General features: G+C 38.5%; 1 protein-coding gene across 4 annotated transcripts in view; it reads left to right on the top strand.

The window, feature by feature from the left end:
• The first annotated feature begins 9,388 nt into the window (after positions 1-9,388).
• Positions 9,389-25,173, top strand: part of C11H8orf33 (chromosome 11 C8orf33 homolog) — a 54,884-nt gene continuing 39,099 nt past the window's right edge. The window contains exons 1-5 of one of the 4 annotated variants that reach the window (XM_053695307.1): positions 9,389-9,504; positions 15,761-15,863; positions 22,432-22,522; positions 23,065-23,202; positions 23,711-24,432. In XM_053695307.1, coding sequence (XP_053551282.1) covers positions 15,855-15,863; positions 22,432-22,522; positions 23,065-23,202; positions 23,711-24,432 — 960 coding nt within the window. In that variant the 5' untranslated portion in view covers positions 9,389-9,504; positions 15,761-15,854. Of the gene's footprint in view, positions 9,509-15,760; positions 15,864-22,431; positions 22,523-23,064; positions 23,203-23,710; positions 24,433-25,173 lie in introns of all 4 variants that reach the window. The other 3 variants (XM_053695309.1, XM_053695308.1, XM_053695306.1) reach the window with 3 other exon arrangements.

The raw sequence follows: 25,173 nt of genomic DNA, 5'->3' as shown, positions 1-25,173 counted from the left end.
TAGCCTTCTCTGGGGTATCCTCTGCCCCGTTACCTCTTTCTGTTGGGGTACCGCAAGGCTCTGTCCTCGGTCCCCTTCTCTTCTCAATCTACTAGTCCTCACTAGGTTCCTTAATAAAGTCCCACGGGTTTCATTATCATTTGTATGCCGATGATACCCAAATCTACCTCTCTGAACCAGAATTATCTCCTTCCTTGCTAACCCGTGTCACTAACTGTCTCTCTCATATCTCATCTTGGATGTCCTCTCACTACCTCAAGCTAAATCTCTCCAAAACTGAGCTCCTTTTTCCCCCCTTCAAAAATCTCCACCCCACATGTCTCTATAACTGTTGACAACTCCATCATTACCCCAACCTCACATGCCCGATGTCTTGGGGTCACACTTGACTCAGATCTTTCTTTCACTCCTCACATTCAGTCCTTGGCTAAAGCCTGCCGCTTCCACCTTAAAAACATCGCTAAAATTAGACACTTCCTTACACAAGACACAACAAAGATTTTAATCCACTCTCTCATCCTTTCCTGTCTCGACTACTGCAACTCTATCCTCTCTGGTCTTTCTAGCTGCCGCCTAGCTCCTTTACAATCCTTAATGAATGCCTCTGCCAGGCTCATCTTCCTTGCACGTCGCTCTTCATCTGCCGCACCTCTCTGCCAATCCCTTCACTGGCTTCCTCTTGCTTCTAGGATTAAACACAAAATTCTCACTCTGACACACAAAGCCCTCAATTGCATTGCTCCCCCCTACATCTCAGACCTTGTCTCCAGATACCCTTCCTCCCGTCCCCTTCGCTCCGCTCATGATCTCTTACTCTCCTCCTCTCTTGTTTCCTCCTCACATTCCCGTCTACAAGATTTCTCAAGACTGGCTCCCATCTTATGGAATTCTCTGCCTCGCTCCACAAGAATCTCCCCTAGTTTTAAAAGCTTCAAGTGCGCCCTGAAGAATCTACTATTCAGCGATGCTTACAACCTACACTAACCTTCCTATCTCCACTGCTATCCTCTAACACCCCATAGCATGTAAGCCTATGAGCCCAGCTGTTTGTTGTCCACCTTCATAAGAGCCGACTACAACAGTGCAACTCTCGGCAGGACCCTTCACCCATTTGATCCCTATAATCTTTTTTATATGCCACCCATGTTTATAGCGCTGCGGAACCTGTTGGCGCTCTACAAATACCTGATGATAATAATAATAATAATAATAAAAGGTGATATTTTCCTGTCAGCTTTTTACAGTTATACTGCATCAGTTTCAAGTGATTTAGCATATGAGTATTATGTCCCTTTAATGACCGTTATATTGGAAAAAAATGTCATGCTAATTTGTTAGTGCATGTCATTTTAACACTAGTGATGGTACAAATTTGTATGTTTAACTTCTGCAATGGGGTTAAACACAGGTGTAAATGGCCACTGGTTGACATTGATATTTAGTTAGGTGGGCATATACAGCATCAATCATATGCATATGCCCTTTTATCTAAATATCATATGTGAATGGTTATTTCTATACATAAAATACTTCTAAGGCATTAGTGCAAGTTTTTTTTGTATATTTGTTAAATGAGCAGCAATGCACTACTAAAAGCATCAGTTAGCCAATGACAGGAGGCATATATGTGCAGCCACCAATTAGCATCTAGCTCCTGAGCCTACCTAGGTAGGACTTTGAACAAAGGAGACTAAGATAACATAGCAAATTAGATAATAGAAGTAAATTGGAATAGGTTCCCAGCGGCGGTTGCAGTGCCCGGTAACGATATTGAAACAGAGTGTTTTGCAGCGCCCGGGAACGATATTGGAAAAGAGCCATCTGTTCCAATACCTGCCCCGGGTGCCGCAACCGCCGCTGGGAACCTATCCATGGTCTCCTCCCCCCCCCCCCCCCCCCTCACGTTACCTTTCTGATGTAATTCCCACGGTAAAGTGTACTTTTCTGAAGTACTGTAATTCCTACTGTAAAAATACACATTGTAAAAATACCACGGTGGGATTTGGTACCTTCCGAATTGGGGACACTAAACTACACCTTTACCTCTATAAAAATCCCCATAAATTTTAATGGTGATTTTCTGTAGAAACTCATTAGATATGTTTTTATAATGAATTCTGATTAACTCTAGATGTTTTTTTATTAACATACTATAAGTAAGACTCCTCATGGAACATTAAACACTGAAATTGTTTAAAGGGATAGTAAAGTCCAAATTAAACTTTCATGATTCAGATAGTGCATGTCATTTTAAACAACTTTCTAATTTCCTTTATCATCAAATTTGTTTTGTTCTCTTGTTATTCTTAGTTGAAAGCTAAACCTAGGCAGGCTCATATGCTAATTTCTAAGCCCTTAAAGGCCGCCTTATGTCTGAATGCATTTGACGGGTTTTTCACAGCTAGAGGGCGTTAGTTCATGGGTTTCATATAACTAACATTGTGCTCATGCACATGTAGTTATTTAAGAGTAAGCACTAATTGCCTGAAATGCAAGTCTGTCAAAAGATCTGATATAAAGAGGCAGTCTGCAGAGGCTTAGATACAAGGTAATTACAGAGGTAAAACGTCTATTTCTATAACAGTGCTGGTTATGCAAAACTGAGGAATGGTAAATAAAGGGATTATCTATCTTTTTAAACAATAACATTTTTGGTGTTTACTATCCCTTTAAGTACCTGTCCGTAACTGGCCTCAGCAGAAGAGATAACCTTGGTTATAACATAGTAGTGCCCATTATTTTATGGGGGAATAAAACTTTAATCTTATTTCTTCAATATAAATTAAAGAAAATAATAAATTTATATATTATTCTGAGGCTGGTGTTTGCTTTGAATACATCATTTTCTCTAGTATGTATGTAGTTTTATGCCCCAGTGAAAACAAATGCAGTGCAGCTTACAGCCACAAGGTGGCAGCAGTGTATCACTGTGAATACCTTTCTCTTCGCTAACTGAAATAAATACGTATTTGCAAATCACAATTTTAAACTGACAGCCACTGAGAAACCCACTGCTCAGGATTAGTAATCATTATTTGTGAAGGATTTATGTTAATGTATGGAATCAGTGGGTTAATGTAATAAAAAGGTTACAACTGAAATACAACCATATACAGCATATGGGAGTAGATGTTTGTTTAACCCTTTGAATGCTAAGCACTTTCCCGCCTAGGTGCTAATATTTTCTATGTTTTTTTTTTTAATTTTTAAATTTTTGAAAAAAAATGTTTTAACTTTTATTTTTTACAGACCCGCCAATACTTACACTGTTGGAAAGGTTAGGCGATTACCTTTCCAACGGTGGGTCTTGGGGGTCTGTAGCTGCTTAGATGCCTGAGATACAGTCTTCTAAGCAGCATGCCCCCTCCTCCTATACTTAACATTGTTAAGTATAAATAAAGTTGCACGGTGACGTCATCATGTCATTGCGCGTGACGTCACCGCATATCACGTGAAGCCCCAGCGATGCCTGTCACTCTACAGGAACGATCGCCGCAGTAGGAGCGGTTAGGAGCCCCCAGATCTCCCTCAAGGTGGGAGAGTGCTCATGACGGCTCTGAGCCGTCATTAGCACCAGAGTGAGAAACTCTGTGACCGCTCAGAGCCGTCATTAGCACTCAAAGGGTTAAGGAGCATAAAAACCTACATTTTTTCTTTAATGATTCAGAGAGAACGTGTGATTTTAAACAACTTTCCAATTTACTTCTGTTGTTTAATTTGATTCATTCTCTTGATATATTTAGTTAAAAAACATAACTAGGAAGGCTCGGGAGCAGCATTGCATTACTGGGAGCAGGCTACTGATTGGTTGCTACACATATATGCTTTTTTTTCATTGGTTCATTAGATGTGTTCAGCTAGCTCCCAGCAGTGCGTTGCTTGCTCATTTAACAAAGGATTCCAAGAGAATGAGACAAATTTGATCATAGAAATAAATTGGAAAGATTCTTATAATCACATGCTCTATCTAAATCATGAAAGAAAAATGTTGGGTTTCATGTCCCTTTAAAGGGATATGAAACCCAATTTTTTCTTTCTTTCATGATTCAGATAGAGCATGTGTTTATAAGCAACTTTACTCCTATTATTCATTTTTCTTCATTCTCTTGGTATCTTTATTTGAAAAGCAGGAGTGTAAGCTTAGGAGCCGGCTCATTTTTGGTTTAGCACCTGGGTAGTGCTTGCTGATTGGTGGCTAAATGTACCCACCAATCAGCAAGTGCTACCCAGCATGTTGAACAAAAAATGGGCCGGCTCTTAAGCTTACATTTCTGCTTTTTCAAATAAAGATACCAAGAGAACGAAGAAAAATTGATAATAGGAGTAAATTAGAAAGTTGCTTAAAATTGCATGTTCTATCTGAATTATGAAAGAAAAACATATGGGTTTAGTATCCCTTTTAAGTGCTACTTGGCAAAGCTATACAATTATCTTTGTTAAAGCAGGCGTTGCTGCTTTAAAGGGACACTGAACCCAAATTTTTCTTTCTTGATTCAGACAGAGCATGCAATTTTAAGCAACTTTCTAATTTACTTCTATTATCAATTTTTCTTCGTTCACTTGCTATCTTTATTTGAAAAAGAAGGCATCTAAGTTTCAGAACTCTGGACAACACTTTTTTATTGGTGGATTAATTTATCCACCAATCAGCAATAATAACCCAGGTTATTCGACAAAAATGGGTCGGCATCTAAACTTACATTCTTGCATTTCAAATAAAGATACCAAGAGAATGAAGAAAATTTGATAATAGGAGTAAATTAGAAAGTTGCTTAAAATTGCATGCTCTATCTAAATCACGAAAGAAAAATTTTGGGTTTAGTGTCCCTTTAACTTTCAAAATGCTGAAGGGTGCTATTAAAAATGCCAGGCATTAATATCTGAGACATACATTTTTTTTTGCCTCTGTCATTTTGCAGTTGAATTGCTTGTTAAAATAAAGAAATAAAAATGTAATATTTATTTTGTGTGTTTATTCTAACAGCGTCAGTCTGATTCTACTCTACTAAATATCCATATGTAAGCATAAAAAAATGGAGTTATTACCATTTGAATCAAAATTAATTTTTGGCAATATTATTTTTTTATATTATGTATGTACCAAGCTGCTGTGCAATAATCAAAAACAGTTTGTTTTTTAAAAAAAAATGATTTATAACCTTGGCAGTGTTCCTTTTGTGTCATTATTGTAGTAAACAGTTTTAAGGAAACGTCGCTGGTCATTAAGGGATTTCCTGGTTATAATAGATTGCGCTATTGTAAAAGTCACCACCATAAAAAGACCACCTTTACAGCTGTGCAACTAGCGCTGCTGACTGGGTGACTGTTTCCCGAGGACCAGCAATTACTCATTCTACATGGTTAAAACAAAGGAAGGGTTTTTACAATTGTTGTGCCTCCAGATGTAAGACTTGTAGTTATGTAATCCAAGGGGATACATTTAAATCACAAGCATTAAATAAGGAATTTGACATCCGTTATTTTATTAATTGTAAGACCACACACGTTATCTATTTGCTTACATGTATGGGCTGTGATATACAGTATACAGGGCGCACTACTAGATCTCTCAAAGATAGATTCCTGGAACATGTGAGGTCAATAGAGGACCCGAGTCGAGAACACCCGTTGCCAGACATTTTAGGAGTCAACATAATTCTGATAGTTCTCTTCTCAGGATTCAAGGTATAGATTTTGTCCCTAAGCATCCCAGAGGTGGCGACAGACAGACAAAATTAGATGAGAGTATTTTTGGATTTTCCATCTAAAAACCAGGATTCCATTTGGTTTAAATAACTCTCAGATGGATGTTAATCTCTTTGTTAAAAGTTAGATCAAGTGTTTAATTTTTTTATATATTAAACGATAGATACACATATATACGTTAATAATAATAATAGATATTACTTTCTTTGTATGTGATCAGGCTGCACTCCTATATTATTTATTGTGTTTTTACAAAGTATCTACTATTGCATTTGTATATATGTATGCTCTGCTGTGTTTTTCAAACATATCTTGTTCGGGACCTAAGGGATTAAAAAGTAAACTTACTTAATTCACATGTGAATTCGATTGGCTCATTGAAGCAATATAAGTTGACTACCAGTCCCTAACAAAATATCAGTGAACAAGTGCCCTAGCGGCATGAAACGCGTCTGTTGCTGTATGGACTTTGGTTCCCCTTTTCCTGTTTGTTTTTATACGGACTGCCATCCATTGCCTTCTGTTTTTATGCACCTTCAATAAAGAGTGCTGGAAATCTTTGGCTAATCGTTTACTCATACCTGGATAGGGGCGTGTATCCTCCATATGCACCCGTCTTACTATGTCTTGTCTCAGCGTCCTCAAAGAGGAGTAGCGCAGAAGACCGCCACGGCTTCGCCGGTTGAAGCATCCCACTCACTTTAGGTCCAGGAACTAGGAGCTAGCAGTTTAACTATCACTGCACATTAATGCCCCATATCATTTACTTATCTATGTGTTGAGCTAGCTCCCAGTAGTACATTGCTGCTCCCTCGACAATTTATACTAAGAGAATGAAGCAAAATTGATATTAGAAGTATAGTGGAAAGTTGTTTAAAAATGTATTATCTATCTGGATCAGAATAGAAGAATGTTGGGTTTCATGTCCCTTTAATACTATTAGAGTAGGGTGACCAGATGTCCCCGATTTTAGGGCCCCCGTGCAATGTGCATGTTAGAGGTGTTCGTGGGAAGTTGATAGATCTGTTTTAGACACTGATTAGTTGCGTAGAGCTACAGCAGCGCTTCCCCTGGATACTTCACCGCTGGCGCTCACAGCGCAACTGAAGCTAAAAGCTTCGGACCCCTTTCTATATAGATTGTGAGGTGCTGAATGGGGTTGCCAGCCCCGCTTTGCAAGGGCTCAGAGGTGCAAGATAAGTTCTCATTGGTTGGTGTTTAGTTAAAGGGACACTGAACCCACATTTTTTCTTTTGTGATTCAGATAGAGCATGACATTTTAAGCAGCTTTCTAATTTACTCCTATTATCAAATTTTCTTTATTCTCTTGATATCTTTATTTGAAATGCAAGAATGTAAGTTTAGATGCCGGCCCATTTTTGGTGAACAACCTGGGTTGTCCTTGCTGATTGGTGGATAAATTCATCCACCAATAAAAAAGTGCTGTCCAGAGTTCTGAACCAAGAAAAAAAGCTTAGATACCTTCTTTTTCAAATAAAGATAGCAAGAGAACGAAGAAAAATTGATAATAGGAGTAAATTAGAAAGCTGATTAAAATTGCATGCTCTATCCGAATAATGAAAGAAAAATTTGGGTTCAGTGTCCCTTTAATAGCGGAAGCATGTTATATATGTGCAGGCGCAATGGAATCGAGAGGCTGAGCCCTTGTTAGGTAGGTCTAGTATGTTAAATTGTAATGTTTAGAAGTATGTAATTTTTCTAAGATTTTGATTGGTCAAAAACTACAAAGTAGGGGTATCTTCTGGTGATTGATTTTACTAGTGGCCTATCATGAGGTATTATTACTAAAGTGTGTAAAAGAGATGTGTATCTTTGGCTTTGAGTAATGCGTGCATGTTAAAAACCGAAAGGGTACTGCGTTGCTTGTAGGGGTATATTATAGTATATGTTTGACATTTTTACTTTTGTTTTTTTGGGGGAAAAGGAATTCTAGTTCTCTATCAAAGAATAAGATTATTAAGAAATAACTTTTTTTTATGTAGGTGTTTGAGCTGGTCCTATACAGGCCTGGAATCCTCTACCTCAATTACTGGATCACGCTGCTTGGACTGGTGGTAGACGATAAGGAAGCAATGTGGGAAACCCCCCGGCTTTCTAAATTTTACTAGGCCTTTTTTTTTTTTTTTTGAGGGGAACAAAGCAGGGATTAAACACATTAGCGGGATTTGACCTGGACGGTTAGTTTTGCAAGTGATGATTGTAGGGGCAAAATATAATTTACTGTAAGGGGTTTAAAAAAAAAAAAGTCCTTGGATTTAATTTTAAAAATCTGGTCACCCTATATTAGAGGAATGGCTGACAGACAAATGCGTGTTTACCTAAAAAGCATTACAAAGCTGTATTGTGACCCATAAAGGCTTATATCATCCCAAAACAGGAAAATAAAACATATATTTCATTTATTTAACCTTTTAACGCCATTATGCCGTTCTATTCCGTCATAATTACACTGGGCTTTAAAGCCGTTATGACGGAATAGAACGTCATAACAAACGGTTGTCCTGAAGCCTTCTGTGCTTCTAGGACTTGATCGCGGTCTGGAGGGCGTTCCTAGGGTTGTAGGGACACCCCCCAGATGCGATCCAATAATTGAAATCTTGCGATAGTATGCACGATCGCGTAGTTTCAATTTGTCTACATCAGAACAGGTGTTCCGATGTAGGCACTTTAACCCTGTCACGAAAGGGTTAAAGGCATATGACAACTTTAAATGTTTGTCCTTTCTGTACAACACTACAACCTCTATTATGGGTGTGGGGGAGGATTTCCAATAGGTAGCAGACATCCCAACCTGCAAAAACTCATTTCAGGGAGGTGGCTTCCCCCGCTACTCCCCTCCCCCCCACACAGTTATATATTGGACACCTTGAAACCCTAAATAAGGTAGGGACTTATCATTAAAGTAGCTTCCCACTAAAGTCTCGTTAAAAAAAGTAGCTTTATTGCACAACCACATACAACGAACCTATTTTCCAGTGATCGTATGTACGCTTGTTGAATGCTTAAACATTTTAGAATACGAAGTTTAATTACGTGCAGAAAATAAGGTAGTATTTGTGTTTTATTTTATTAAAATCAGGAGGTGGGGGGCTTTTTGGTTACTGATGCATGCTTTGAGGGTTCTATAACGTCCCAGCAACTAAAGGCATTCCAGCACTTTTCCGTATTTGGGCCACATTGGATCATGGTACTTGGAGTTTCAGGGAGATTGCACTCCATTTGCTGGCATCAGGGAGCCACTATTACAATCAGGGAGACTCCCTGAACTTCAGGGAGAGTTGGGATGTCTGAGATAGGCTTAGGAGCGGCTATGCGCTACTGAGAGCTAGCTGGTGATTGGTGGCTATGCACATATGCCTCCTGTCATTGGTTTACCAAATGTGTCTAGCTAGCTCCCAGTAGTGCATTGCTATTCTGGAGTTGACTCCGTTCTTATGCACTTTGCAGGGGTTAACTAGTTATATGCCAGCAACAGAACCATAATAACATGTTCAGACATATTTCCTATCCTTTTAATGTGACTTTCAAAATATATCATTTTGTAATATTATGTTTGAAATCGAACAACATTACATGATTTGTTTTGCGCGTATTTAATGTAAGGATACAATGCGTGGCCGCTAGGTCATCGGGTAACAGACTTTTACTCCAGTATCACGCACTGAGGCGGAATCTTTGACTGGTGAATAAAGTTGAGTGCCGGATATATTTTTTGTACGGACCCAGTGGGGGAAGGAATTCACCTGCGCACCGTTCAAAGCATGTATGAGTATAGACGTACGTATGTATCCTCGTATATTGCAGCCCTGTTACGGCAGCTATATATAAGTTAGAGGAGGGTTATGTATAAGTATTGTCTGGCCATGTGAAGCATATAGCTCTGACCAGTATAGAAGCAAACTGACAGTGATATAGGCTGTTTCATTCTAGTGGGTTTATGTAAGGGCATCTGTTTTGTTTTTTTATTGGATTACGAATTTGCATATCGAGTTATACAATAGAATTAAAATGCACCATGACGTTTAAATGTAAATAGGTTTTATACTAGTTTAGGGTAACTCATTTAATTATGACATGATTTGTTATATGCTTTTAACTTGTAAGAAAATGTGTAATGTCGACTGTACTGCTTAAAAAGTGTTTGTTTATGTGTGGTACTTCATGTATTTAACACCCTTTTTTAGGATGCATTTAGGTCACTAGTGCTAAAATTACATTTGTTTTTATAAATATAATGTCCCTTTAAAGTGAAAGTAAATCCTAGCGTATTACAAACACTAGGATTGACTATTGAAACAAATAAAGGGCAGTTTCATTTATGAAGTATAAGATACTTCATGTAGAAAGCTCCTTTATTTGATTCAATCGATCGCCGTTTTTACCTTGTACAGCTGCCCACGGCAAAAAAAAATTTGGCTAAGAGGTGACGTTTTCACCTCTTAGCCAATAGCCGTGCGGTAAATCCGTCTCCCATGGGCGCCAAGCCGGATTTACTGCACAGCTATTGGCTAAGAGGTGAAAACGTCACCTCTTAGCCCAAATATTTTTTTTTTGTCGTGGGCAGCTGTACAAGGTAAAAACAGCGATCGATTGAATCAAATAAAGGAGCTTTCTACATGAAGTATCTTATACTTCATGAATGAAATTCCCTGTTATTTGTTTCAATAGTCAATCCTAGCGTTTGTAAAACGCTAGGATTTACTTTCACTTTAACTCCTCTGGTGGGATTGCTTTGAATATTTGCTATGCAAACATTTGTTAAAGTGAAGGTAAAGTTAGCTTGTGTTGATGCTTGCAAATGTAAATAGCATTAAAAATAATGGTAGTTTAAGTCATCAATTTTCGTATTTCTCAATATTTACCTATTTATCCGCTTTTCTAATCTTGAAAATATTCGTTGTGTAATCTGCCCGTTTTTTGGGGGGGGTTTTCGGAGCCAGGTCACGTTTTTCTAGTACCCAATAATATGTCTGGCCGTTAGGCGGCCGTCATTTGACGTCACTGCATTAGTATAAATTGTGCGCATGCGTTAGTTTCACTTATGTCTTGTGAGCCGTGCTCGTTCCAGCTTAGCGCATGCGCAAATCGCAGTCAATCAAGCTACTCGCCTGAACGCAGTGTGTTTACACACATTTGGCAACAGTGCGCATGCGCAAAACATTCAGAGAATTGAGAACGCGCAAAGACAGTACGTATAGAGCGGGTGGGAACGCTCTATACGTAATACAGAAGAAAAACCAGGAACTAGATGGAGGGAGGAGCTATAAGCAGCCGAACAAGGAGAAAAAAAGTATTTATTTTATATTGATATGTATACAAAAATGAGTTAAAAAATTAGCGATCTTGGTATATATCAACTAATTAACAAACTACTGCTTTCACTTGTGCTAAACTTTACCTTCACTTTAAAGGGATGTAAAACACAGACAAAGTGTGATTCAGACAGAGCATAGCATTTTAAAAATGGTTCCAGTTTACTTCTATCATCAACTTTGCGTCATTCCTATGATGTTGAAGGTAGGTAGGCATCTGAAGCACTACATGACAGGAAATTAGAGCTGCAACAACTAATCGGCATAATCGATTATGAAAATAGTTGTCAACGAATCTCATAATCGATTAATCGATTAGTTGGTTTGCAATTAGTTGGTCTGTGCACAACACCAGCTGCTTCACTCCAATGAACTCCTGCATATGGTATTGTGTTTTATGGTTATGTCCTTAGCCTAAAGGAGGTCTACAGACGTCTACTTTTCACTTTTTCAGGACAGTATACGTTTACAACTACCCCTGGCTTATGTGCAACCCAGATATAATAGTCATCATTTGGATTGTTTATATTAAATCTGGTGATTTGGAAGTATGCTTTTCATGATATAGTGCCTTGCTAGTCCTAGATTGATGGGAGTTATTTAAATTGATGTGTACTATTATCTGTTTGCACAATTATTTGCGTATTGCTTGCTATTGCTGATTATATGTACTGTATAAATAAATGTGTAAGGCTTTGTCCTGTTATTGATATACAGTCCTTAGCGCTTTTGATCTTGTTTTTTTATATTTTTAATAAATTGTGATAATATGTACCAAATTCAACCTTTATAAGTATATATTCGTTATTATTTAGGGCGGACTAGATATTTCCCCTAACCTTATAGCTGGTTATTTACCATTGCATATAGATATTCAAGATATTTTTATGTTAGAATGAAGTCAAGGGTTACTTTATTGAGAGGCCACTTGCCAAGGTAGAAAACACTTAGCATTGGCGAAGAGCTAACAAAGATAAATATCCCACTTTGGTGAAATTGGCAAAACCCTACTTATACACCTCAACAGCCTTTTCTCTGCTCCAGGAAATATAGTTGCAAACAGAGAACCAGCCTTAGCCAGAAGCATGTGGACATGTTGAGATTTTTGCATTTCAATGCAAAGTTTCTGAAAGAGTGAATAACAGAATGTTATTAACAGTGATAGTCTAACTCTTTCTAGTTCTACCTCTTTTCAAACAGTTTGTGGTTTTGTTTAATTATAAAACTGTGCTCTGCTGCTTAAAAATTGAAGAAACAGTTGTGTTAATGTAAAGTTTTAGTCTGAAGTTTATATTTGTAACACTCATTATGTGGATTTTAGTTAAAACATAGAAAACTATTATTGATTCTCTTTTTATCCGATTAGTCGATTAATCGAAAAAATAATCGGCCGATTAATCGATTATGAAAATAATCGTTAGTTGCAGCCCTACAGGAAATAGTGCTGCCGTTTAGTGTTCTTGCAAATGGATAACATTCTTGCAAAACCGCTGCCATATACTGCTGCAGAAATGGGCCAGCTCTTAAAGTGAATGTAAAGTCACCTCTAGTGCTTAACACAATATTGTGAAGCAATTCAATTAAGGGGGACTTTAATTCATCAATGTTCCCAATTTTATTATTAAATCTTAAATTTTACCTTTTTATCTCCGTTTTCGGGCTGCCCTTCCTCCGCCCGCCATGTTGTCCCTCCTTAGTGCAATGATTGGCAGCTAATCTTGCTAATCCGCTTTTTACCCCCGTGGCGTTCAACCCCTTTTTAGATACGTCATGGGCCTCTTCAGCGCATGCGTTATAAAATTTTATCCACCTTCAGATGCAATGCGCGTTCACGGGACGCGCAATTCTGCAATCTAATTGGTCAGTGGGAACACACCTTCTAAATAAACTGACCAATTGGCTATCATATGCTAACAGTTGTCCCACCTCAAAAACAACTATCAGCTGCTGCATAGTGCTCTGAGATGCGGTCTATGACCGCACCGCTATTCGAATAATGTAAGATACATATGCCCCTGACCTTGCTGCTGCACTCCAGCTCGCAACCGCATCGCCCCTGACCTTGCTGTCAATCTTTCGTTGCTCCGGACTTGTAAACACTATAGCAGAGATGCTGCTGCTCTCGACGATATAATAGTACTCAATGAATGTAGTAATTCATTCATTGAATACTATTTGTTATTTACAATATTGCGGGGTTTGACGCCTGCGCAGTTCCACGATCGTGAACGCGCTTTACCAGGAGAACAGGAAGTTGGTTTGGGGAGGAGTCGGCAGTGAAAAGGTAGAGATTTTAAAATATATATATTTTAATAATGAAGGATATAATATTACAAAAAAAATAGCGAAAAGACAAATAAAAACAATGCAACCATATCAGCTTTGACATTTTGAGATGCAATCCCAAGACAAGATACAGAAGTAATAAAGTCTTTATAAATTCTGCATGCAGGGTTCAGGTATAAGTGGGGAAATCCTGACCACACCTCTAGAATGCCCCAGAATGCTCAGCCCCTGGAGACACCGTCTCCACTTACGGTAAACAGTGCATCTGTTTGAAGGAAAAAGTAAATTGGATTGCAGTCGTCAGTAAGTGTAAAATTGACATTCACTTTAATGTAATGGTAAATTCAGCCCAACTGCTCCACATATTTTGAAAGCTCTTATCCTAACTATCATATTGATATGCTTTTTTATTAATAAAAACATCAGTACACTGACTAACTTACATTTTAGTCCTGCTACGTTACCCTTTACAATTCAGCCTCTCTCTAACATTTTTGAAGCTCCTGCTTTGAGTGGCATCTGTTCTAGCCAATCATAGCCTCACCATGCGCCCCATGTAAAACTAACTGCACGCTCCCGTGCTCGGAACTCAATCTTAATGCAATGAGCATGCGCAACTACTTACGCTACTTGCGTAACAGAATAAGGGAATCCTCAGCTCCACTTACGGTAAACAGTGCATCTGTTTGTAGGAAAAAGTAAATTGACGCTTTCTCTTTTTCAGTTACTTAAGTAGTCACGCATGCGCATTGCATTAAGATTACTGAGTTCCGAGCACGGGAGCGTGCAGTTAGTTTTACATGGGGCGCATGGTGAGGCTATGATTGGCTAGAACAGATGCCACTCAAAGCAGGAGCTTTGAAAATGTTATAGAGAGGCTGAATTAAAAAGGGTAACTTAGCAGGACTAAAATTGAAGTTATTCAGTGTACTGATGTTTTTATTAATAAAAAAGCATATCGATATGATAGTTAGGATAAGAGCTTTCAAAATATGTGGAGCAGTTGGGCTGAATTTACCATCACTTTAAGCATATGTATGCCCCAGCTTTTCAACAAAAGAAACTAAGAGAACAAAGACAAAATAATAGAAGTACATTTAGAAAGTTGTGTAAAATTGCATGTTCTATCTGAATCATAAAAGAAAAAGTTTGGGTTTCATTTTCCTTTAAAATGTGCTGCTTCAGCCCTTAAAACTAATCAGATATTTATAAGGACAGAACTGTGGTGTCTGCAAAACAGAACTGTGCATTTCAATTACTGTTAGCGGCACCTGTGCAATATCTTTGCAAAAAGTATGGTGTTAAAGGGACAGTAAAGTCATATCTAGACATACATGATTCAGATAGACTACAACTTTCCAATTTGCTTTGTTTTCTTGGTATCCCTTGTTGAAAAGCATACCTAGGTAAGTGCAGAAGCTGGAAACTAGCTGCTGATTGGTACTGCACAAATATACGTCTTATCATTGGCTTACCCATGTGTTCAGCTAGCTCCCAGTAGCCCATTGCTCTTCCTTCAATAAAGGATACAAAGAGAATGAAGCAAAATTGATCATAGAAATTTGTATGCTCGATCTGAATCTAAAAAATGTAGGTTTTATGTCACTTTAAATGACTTTTCAATGTACTTCTATCATCTAATTTCTTTTGGTATTTGTTGAAATGCATACCTAGGTAGGCTCAGGATAAGCTATGCGCTTCTGGGAGCTAGCTGGTGTTAGGTGGCTGCACATATTTGCCTTTTCACATATGTACAAGTGAAGTTCAGCACCTCTCTCCTGTGCAGGCTGATAGGGGTTCCTGCCAAATCCCTCCACAATCTCTTACACACAGCAAAGTCCAGCCACACCGAATGTTTCAATCATTAAAGACCTTTTAGTATTCATCTTAGGGTCATGCAATATACAACATTTCAAGCCACAAGCCCTTAATCATGTACTGTATAAGATGAACAATAAAGGTCTTTTATGATTGAAACATTCAGTTCTGCTGGACTTTGCTGTGTGTCCCTTGTCATTGGCTCACCTGATGCTTTCAGCTAGCTCTTAGTAATGCATTGCTGCTCCTTCAACAAAAGATACCTAGAGAATGAAGACAATTTCATAATAGAAGTAAATTAGAAAGTGTTTGAAAATTGTATGATCTATCTTAACCATGAAAGAAAAAAAAATGTGGGTTTTAGGTCCCTTTTAAGGATTTTTCTGCTTTAGAGACTGAATCTGTTTTAAGATGCTCAGGACGTTTCTGGCAGTGAAGATGTCTATAACATGACCATAAAGAGGTAGTAGTGAGGTATAAAGAGGTATAGCGCTGCGGAATCTGTTGGCGCTCTACAAATAACCGATAAGTATAGTGAGAGAGGCACAGGATTAGATAATGTCTGTCTACCATGCACATATAACTAACATGTACAGATGTGCTTTTTTTCATGCCAGTTACTACTGCTTAGCTCCAATCAGATTGCAGCTTTTGTTCTACAAGAAATGAGAGGAAGTCCTTGGTGAAAACATCATATTTTTATTTCCACAAATGGAAGAGGTGAGTGTAGAATATGTTTTATATTAATGAATTTAACAGTTAAGTGATATTGAACCCAAATACCCCCAAAAAATGGTTTTGTGATTCAGATAGCGCATGTCATTTTAAGCAACTTTCTAATTTACTCATCCAATTTTTCTTCATTCTCTTGGTATCTTTATTTGAAAAGGCAGGAATGTAAGGTTAGGAGCCGGCCCATTTATTTTTTTGTTCAGCAAAAATGAGTGATTGGTGGTTACATTCAGCCACCAATCAGCAAGCGCTACAAAGGGTGCAGAACCAAAAATGGTCTGGGTCCTAAGCTTACATTCCTTCTTTTACAAATAAAGATACTAAAAGAACGAATAAAAATTGATAATAGGAGTAAATTACAAAGCTGGTTAAAATTGCCTGTTCTATGAAAAAAAGAAAATTGGGTTTCATATCCCTTTAATGTACTGTATATGTCTTGCATCACAACAGCATGAAATCTTTATTTCTGTGAAGTTTGTTTACACTCACTAACCCGGGGGTCAGCAATATACTACAGCACGTGTCATGGGTGTTGCAGTGAGTGTTGACACGGCTTTTGGTGCAGATCTTTTTACTTGTTTGCCTGGGTGTCATGCAGTGCGGCAGCCAGGCACACCATGCACACAGGAAACTAAAGCAGCAGCCAAGAGGAACAGGATTTTAAGGCAGGGGGCTGCAAGGCTAGGGTACTAACAATATATTTATTATTATAGATTCAAAATGTATTCATTTATATTCTAAAGCACAAAGTCTGGCACACCTTATAGTAATACTTTGCCATAGGGCCCATAAAAGGCAAAGATACAAGTACAGCCACCATTCACCAGATGGTAGGATAACAGCAAACTAGATAATACTTCTCATAATGTATATTTTTATATAACATTACCACATTTAAAGGGATATTCCAGCCAAAATTGAAAACCACATTGGGTGCATTTCGGTTTTGAACAGAAGCAATTTTGTAATATACATGCATTAGTAAAAATGCTTCTAATAAAAGCTATAGCTGTTTCAAAAATGTATTTAAGTATGCACCGTGCACCAGCATTTTAAACACAGCACTTGCTCAGAGAGCCTAAGGTGCTTGTATCATCTGGTAATGACTCAATTTGTTAATTGCTGACATGATACAAGCCCTACTGATGACCTGAGCAGCTGCATTATTAAAAATGTGGGTGCAGTGACAATATCTAGCTATGCTTCACGTGCAGAGAAAAATGTTAACACTAAAACAGTGATAACTTTTACTAGAAGCATTTTTGCTAATACATGTATATTGTAAATATGTTTCTTTTCAAAGATGTAATTAATCTATGTGCATTTAAATTTTGACCGGAATGTCCCTTTAATGTCTCTTTAAAGCTGTCTTAAAGGGACCTTGTACTCCAAAAATGTTTTGTCATCCATATGAAAGAGTAACATTTAGATTTGTTTGTTTAACCCCTTAACGTCCTCTGGGGTTTGAAACTCTGGAAGCGATCCTGATCACTTCCAGCAGCTTTTAAGGTATTGCAGTGATGCCTCGATATTGAGGCATCACTGCAATACCTTTTTTGCACACCAATGCAGAGAGAGCCACTCTGTGATCCTCTCTGCATCGGCCAGCGATGGTGCTGATCGTTGGTGGGTGGGAATCTTCCAGCCTGCAGTCGGGCAGGGGTGGGGTGGGGCGTGGGCACGGGCACCCGCTATCTTCTACTTTAAAATTTTGAAGTGGGTGGCGGTTGTGGGTGGGAGAGGAGGGGGAAAATCATTTTTGAAAACAGGTCTGGGAGGGGGTAGGGTTTGAAGGGGGGGGGGGCAGCTACACTACAGAAAAATAGTGGTTGATTTTAAAAAACAAACAAATTTTAAATGCAAAGTGGGTACTGGCAGACAGCTGCCAATACCCAAAATGGTGGAAAATAGTTAGTTGGGGGGAGGGTTACAGAGCTCTTTGGAGGGGATCAGGGAGGTTGGGGGCTAAGGGAGGATCCTACACAGCAGAATATGATTATTTTTTTTAAAATAAATAATAATAATTATAATAATAAAAAAGTAACATTTTATTTTAGTACTGGCAGACTTTCTGCAAGTACTTAAGATGGCGGGGACAATTGTGGGGTGGGGGAGGTAAGAGAGCTGTTTGGGAGGGATCAGGGGTGGGGTGTGTCAGGTTTGAGGCTGATCTCTACACTAAAGCTAAAATTAACCCTTCAAGCTCCCTAGAAGCTACCTAATTAACCCCGTCACTGCTTGGCATAATACAAGTGTGGTGCGCAGCGGCAATTAGCAGCCTTCTAATTACCAAAAAGCAATGTCAAAGCCGTATATGTCTGCTATTTCTGAACAAAGAGGATCCCAGAGAAGCATTTAAAACCATTTGTGCCATAATTGCACAAGCTGTTTGTAATCAATTTCAGTGAGAAACCTAAAGTTTGAAAAAGTGAACTTTTTTTTTTTTTTTAATTTGATCGCATTTGGCGGTTATATGGTGGCATGAAATATAATAAAATGGGCCTAGATCAATACTTTGGTTTGTCTACTAAAAAAAAAAATGTACATGTCAAGGGATATTCAGGGATTCCTGACAGATATCAGTGTTACAATGTAACTATCGCTATTTTTGAAAAACAAAACTGGTTTGGAAATAGCAAAGTGCTACTTGTACGTTTTGCCCTATAACTTGCAAAGAACATGTAAACATTGGGTATTTCTAAACTCAGGACAAAATTTAGAAACTATTTAGCATGGGTGTTTTTTGGTGGTTGTAGATGTGTAACAGATTTGGGGGGTCAAAGTTAGAAAATGTGGGGGGGTTTCCCCCATTTTTTCATCATATTTTTTTTTATAAACATTTTTTATAGTAAATTATAAAATATGATGAAAATAATGGTATCTTTTAGAAAGTCCATTTAATGGCGAGAACAACGGTATATAATATGTGTGGGTACAATAAATGAGTACAGCTAAACACAAACACAGCAGAAATGTAAAAATAGCCTTGGTCCCAAATGGTCAACAAATGGAAAAGTGGTCTGTCACTAAGGGGTTAATTGTTCTCTTGAAATAAAATGTGAAATATAGAGTAAATTTATGTTGAAACAAATACAGTAGTATCAAGTGTATAAGCCTGAAGGGACAGGAAGCAGTTTTGCAAGAATGTTATCCATTTGTGAGAGCACTATACAGCCGCAGCTTTACTAGAATGTTATCCATTTGTGAGAGCACTATACAGCCGCAGCTTTACTAGAATGTTATCCATTTGTGAGAGCACTATACAGCCGCAGCTTTACTAGAATGTTATCCATTTGTGAGAGCACTATACAGCCGCAGCTTTACTAGAATGTTATCCATTTGTGAGAGCACTATACAGCCGCAGCTTTACTAGAATGTTATCCATTTGTGAGAGCACTATACAGCCGCAGCTTTACTAGAATGTTATCCATTTGTGAGAGCACTATACAGCCGCAGCTTTACTAGAATGTTATCCATTTGTGAGAGCACTATACAGCCGCAGCTTTACTAGAATGTTATCCATTTGTGAGAGCACTATACAGCCGCAGCTTTACTAGAATGTTATCCATTTGTGAGAGCACTATACAGCCGCAGCTTTACTAGAATGTTATCCATTTGTGAGAGCACTATACAGCCGCAGCTTTACTAGAATGTTATCCATTTGTGAGAGCACTATACAGCCGCAGCTTTACTAGAATGTTATCCATTTGTGAGAGCACTATACAGCCGCAGCTTTACTAGAATGTTATCCATTTGTGAGAGCACTATACAGCCGCAGCTTTACTAGAATGTTATCCATTTGTGAGAGCACTATACAGCCGCAGCTTTACTAGAATGTTATCCATTTGTGAGAGCACTATACAGCCGCAGCTTTACTAGAATGTTATCCATTTGTGAGAGCACTATACAGCCGCAGCTTTACTAGAATGTTATCCATTTGTGAGAGCACTATACAGCCGCAGCTTTACTAGAATGTTATCCATTTGTGAGAGCACTATACAGCCGCAGCTTTACTAGAATGTTATCCATTTGTGAGAGCACTATACAGCCGCAGCTTTACTAGAATGTTATCCATTTGTGAGAGCACTATACAGCCGCAGCTTTACTAGAATGTTATCCATTTGTGAGAGCACTATACAGCCGCAGCTTTACTAGAATGTTATCCATTTGTGAGAGCACTATACAGCCGCAGCTTTACTAGAATGTTATCCATTTGTGAGAGCACTATACAGCCGCAGCTTTACTAGAATGTTATCCATTTGTGAGAGCACTATACAGCCGCAGCTTTACTAGAATGTTATCCATTTGTGAGAGCACTATACAGCCGCAGCTTTACTAGAATGTTATCCATTTGTGAGAGCACTATACAGCCGCAGCTTTACTAGAATGTTATCCATTTGTGAGAGCACTATACAGCCGCAGCTTTACTAGAATGTTATCCATTTGTGAGAGCACTATACAGCCGCAGCTTTACTAGAATGTTATCCATTTGTGAGAGCACTATACAGCCGCAGCTTTACTAGAATGTTATCCATTTGTGAGAGCACTATACAGCCGCAGCTTTACTAGAATGTTATCCATTTGTGAGAGCACTATACAGCCGCAGCTTTACTAGAATGTTATCCATTTGTGAGAGCACTATACAGCCGCAGCTTTACTAGAATGTTATCCATTTGTGAGAGCACTATACAGCCGCAGCTTTACTAGAATGTTATCCATTTGTGAGAGCACTATACAGCCGCAGCTTTACTAGAATGTTATCCATTTGTGAGAGCACTATACAGCCGCAGCTTTACTAGAATGTTATCCATTTGTGAGAGCACTATACAGCCGCAGCTTTACTAGAATGTTATCCATTTGTGAGAGCACTATACAGCCGCAGCTTTACTAGAATGTTATCCATTTGTGAGAGCACTATACAGTCGCAGCTTTACTAGAATGTTATCCATTTGTGAGAGCACTATACAGCCGCAGCTTTACTAGAATGTTATCCATTTGTGAGAGCACTAAATGGCAACACTATTTCCTGCCATATAGTGCTCCAGATACCTACCTAGGTATCTCGGCAACAAAGAATACCATGGGAAATTTAATCAAATAAATTAGAAACTTTTTTAAAATGGTGTACTTTAAATCACATAATATTTTTTTTTTCAGTTTCAAATCCATATAATCCCTTTGCTATAAATACGATCATAAAAAAAAAAATTGTTAACCTTTTTCCAAACTTTGGGATTCTTACTGAAATAATTTACACACAACTACTGAAGTGAAGGTCAATTCAGATGAATCGGTGCCTGGTTTTTAATAATCCTATTAAAAACCAGGGCACTTTAATTCATCAAAATTTCCATTTCACTCGTTTTCTTCAAATACTTACCTTTTTTAATCTTCACAGCCGCTCCAGCGACTACCCCAGCCATCGGAAGCCTCTTCATATGTCAGAAATGACGAATCCGGCTTCCTCCAATCACGGCTTCCCCCCGGGGGAATCATGGCCTGAGGCAACGCCATGATTGGAGGAGGCCGAATTCGTCATTTTGCAAGAGGGCTTGCGACGGTCGGAGGAAGCGCTGCAGCGGCTCTCAGGATTAAAAGGTAAGTATTTGAAGAAAACGAGGGAAATGTAAATTTTGATGAATTAAAGTGCCCTGGTTTTTAATAGGATTATTAAAAACCAGGAACAGATTCATCTAAATTGACATTCACTTTAAGTCAAATGGTTATCTGGGATCCCTTTGTTCAGAAATAGCAGACCTGCATGGATTTGCCATTGTTTTTTGGTAATTATAAGGACCCCAATTGCAGCTGCGTACCGCACTTCTGAAATTCCTGGCAGTGAAGTGGTTAATCAACTTGTAAGGTTAACACTTGGTCTAGTGTAGGGATTACACTCCAACTTGACACCCCCTGATCCCTCCTAAACAGCTTTCTTCCCCCCCCCCCCCCCCACTGGTCACCACCATCTTAGGTACTTGCAGTCTGCCAGTATGCAGTTTAGGGCTTTTATATATTTATTTATTTTTAATTTAGTGTAGGGATACATTCTGACGTCTGGTTAATTGCGCAAAGTGAAACCAGCCACTTGTAATGGCTGGTTATTTATTGTGTGCCAGTAAACGGGCAAATTTGCTCCTTTACGTGTGCACGTTAAGATAATCTAGGCCTTAATTGGGAATATTGTGTCTATAAATTGCAGCTTTGAGGATACGTTAACTCTGATGAAGTTCCACTAGAGGCGTGAAACGCATTGGTGGGTGTGTAAGGTTTCTGTTCCTATGGCGTTGTTGTTGTTAACATTGGGTTAATAAAGTTTTTATCAAGCCCATCTCTCCCAAGCCTCTAATTCAATGCTTTTTGTATTGGATGTGATAAACTCATTCAGTTTGTTTGGATGTGCTGTACAATTATCCATTTTGAATTAGCTATGTGAAAACCGGGAAATTGCACAGATATCTTGTGATCTAATGGCCAGCACAGTAAACTGTTATCCACATATTGGACATAGCTGTTGTATATAATTCATTTTTTTTTTCTTTAACTTTAAACCCTGCAGGCTCCCAAAGGAACTTTTGATGATGAGTTGGAATGGTGTATTCATCAGTTGGAGACTGGCCTTCTGCGCCAAAATCCCACCCCTAGACAAGGTGCGAAAAAAAAACCAAAAAAACATGACAGTAGGGCAGAAATTACACCGAATATAAACAATCATTAATGTTAAATTAGAGAGGTAACTTGGATATATACAGATTTTGATATATGAAGGTTTTCTGTGGTAATAAAATGTGATCCCTTTCCAAAACCCTGCTGTATGCTCAATATTACATCTGTGACTCACTGAGTATATTCTGTTTTGGCATTTATACAAGAGGGATCTACATCTTGGATACTCTATCTTATTCTAAATATAGAGACAACCTATGACACATTAAGGTTTCATAATTTATGTCTGGTGCAGCACAGCTAAAGCAGATACTTATCGGAATCTGCAAAAGTGGCACATAGAATGCCACTGTGACATTTTATTTGACCTGTTGCATAAAGACAGATACAGTATCGGTTGTGTCTAAGTATCCATTAGTGTCCAAGATTAATATAATTGTAGTAATCCGTGTTTTCTTAGCTTAAATAACACATTTTGAAAACTATTGGAAATGTGATTTTGCAAACACTTCTTTCTTTACTTTAGTGTCGGATGCTAGTCGCGTGCTTAAGGTCCTCCGCTCCCGCAAAGCTCCCTTTGTGAAGAAACGACAGATAATGAATCAAGTTTTTGGAAACTACAGGCAAAAAATGGCACAGGAGAGAGAGACTCAGGAAAAAGCAGGTGACCATCATCTGTATTTTGAAGCAGTGTGATACTTTGTCTACTCCAGAATTTGTATTGTTTAAAAAATATAGATAATCCCTTTATTACCCATTCCCCAGTTTTGCATAACCAACACAGTTATATTAATATACTTAAGGCAATCAGTGCTGGCTTATAAATAACTCCACGGGAGTGAGCACAATGTTATCTATATGGCACACATGAACTAGCACTGTTTAGCTGTGAAAACTGTCAAAATGCACTGAGATAAGAGGCAGCCTTCAAGAGCTTAGAAATTAACATGAGCATACCTAGGTTTAGCTTTAAACAAAGCAAATTTGATGATAAAAGTAAATTGGAAAGTTGTTTAAAATTGCATGCCCTATCTTAATTATGAAAGTATAATTTTGACTAGACTGTCCCTTTAATCAAACTAGAATGCACTTCTATTGTTTTTTCAGGCACTGGGGTTTGTTTGATGTATGGCTTAAATGCACTAATTATTTTTTGTTTCTTTTCCTCCCAGCTACAACAAGTGATATACAAATCCAGGAAGTGAATGCACGGGAGTTGGGTAGTGTGGCCTACAGGAAGTGTTCAAGGGATACAACAGGAAGCACTGCAAACTGGTTCCCGGTGCCCAGCAACATTGTCTGCCCAAATGAGATGGTTCAAGTTGAACAGGGTGGATGTGAGGCTACTAAACATGATGGGCTCTGTAAAGATGATGTAGGTAGTGGCTCTGGTAATAAGGGCATCTGCACATCTGAAAAATCTGAATTTTTGTTCAACTTCCAGATCCCAACAGAAGAGGAGCCGCCTTCTCAAAGCACAAGCAACATCGTCAACACTTCTGAGAAGTCCGAATTTACTTTTAATTTCCAGATTCCAGAAGAGGAACCCAATTCCCAAAGCACAGAGGTACCAGGGCAGATTTTGGGGCAGGAGTCTGTTGCTGTCAATAGTGGGCTTGCATCTCACATTAACAATGAGGAAGTGGCAGAACAGAAAGTGACATTACAAAGCCACAAAGACTCAAAAGCAATAAAAAATACTAAAGAAGCTATAACAGCCAACAATGATGTGAACCAAGATAAAGCCGAGGAAGGTTTAGTACTCTCTCCCAAGAAGAAAAAGAAAAAAGGTTCTCAAGGGAAAAGTCTTGGCACAACTGCTCCAACACCGAAAAATAAAGTGGAAAAAAACGAAGCACAGAAGAATTCTAACTCTCATCAAGAAGAGTTACAGGTGAGAAAATACATTTTTTTTGGTAAACGTGTGTGTGTAGAATGTTAATTAACAATAAAATAAATGTGTAATACTATTTGTACCCCAACAATTTAGAATAAAGACAAATATAAGCACTCTTGGTAATCGTAAAACAGAGTTTTGATTAATAAGTCTATCTTGACCTTCCCTGGTAATGCTTACCAGTAGGGCTGCAACAACTAATCGGTAAGTTTGATAATAAAAATAGTTGTCAACAAATTTCATTATCAATTAGTTGGTCAGTTGCACAGCACCAGCTGCTTTAATCTGCTGATCTACTGCAACTAAGATTGTGCAAAAAAAATTGAATTTATTTTTTTAATCTTTTTTTCTATCCGATTAATCGGACAATAATCATCCAATTAATCGGATAGAAAAAAAAAAAATCGGCTAGATTTAGAGTTCTGCGGCCAAAGGGGTGCGTTAGCTACGCGTGTATTTTTTCCCCCGCACCTTTTAAATACCGCTGGTATTTAGAGTTCACAGAAGGGCTGCGTTAGGCTCCAAAAAGGGAGCGTAGAGCATAATTTACTGCCACTGCAACTCTAAATACCAGCGGTGCTTACGGACGCGGCCAGCTTCAAAAACGTGCTCGTGCACGATTCCCCCATAGGAAACAATGGGGCAGTTTGGGCTGAAAAAAAAACCTAACACCTGCAAAAAAGCAGCGTTCAGCTCCTAACGCAGCCCCATTGTTTCTTAGGTGCAGACTTAGGAAGT

The sequence above is a fragment of the Bombina bombina genome, chromosome 11 (assembly GCF_027579735.1).
Source record: "Bombina bombina isolate aBomBom1 chromosome 11, aBomBom1.pri, whole genome shotgun sequence".
Classification (NCBI taxonomy): Eukaryota; Metazoa; Chordata; class Amphibia; order Anura; family Bombinatoridae; genus Bombina; species Bombina bombina.
The sequence above is the reverse complement of the archived record's forward strand: the minus strand, read 5'-3'. Positions and strand labels throughout refer to the sequence as shown.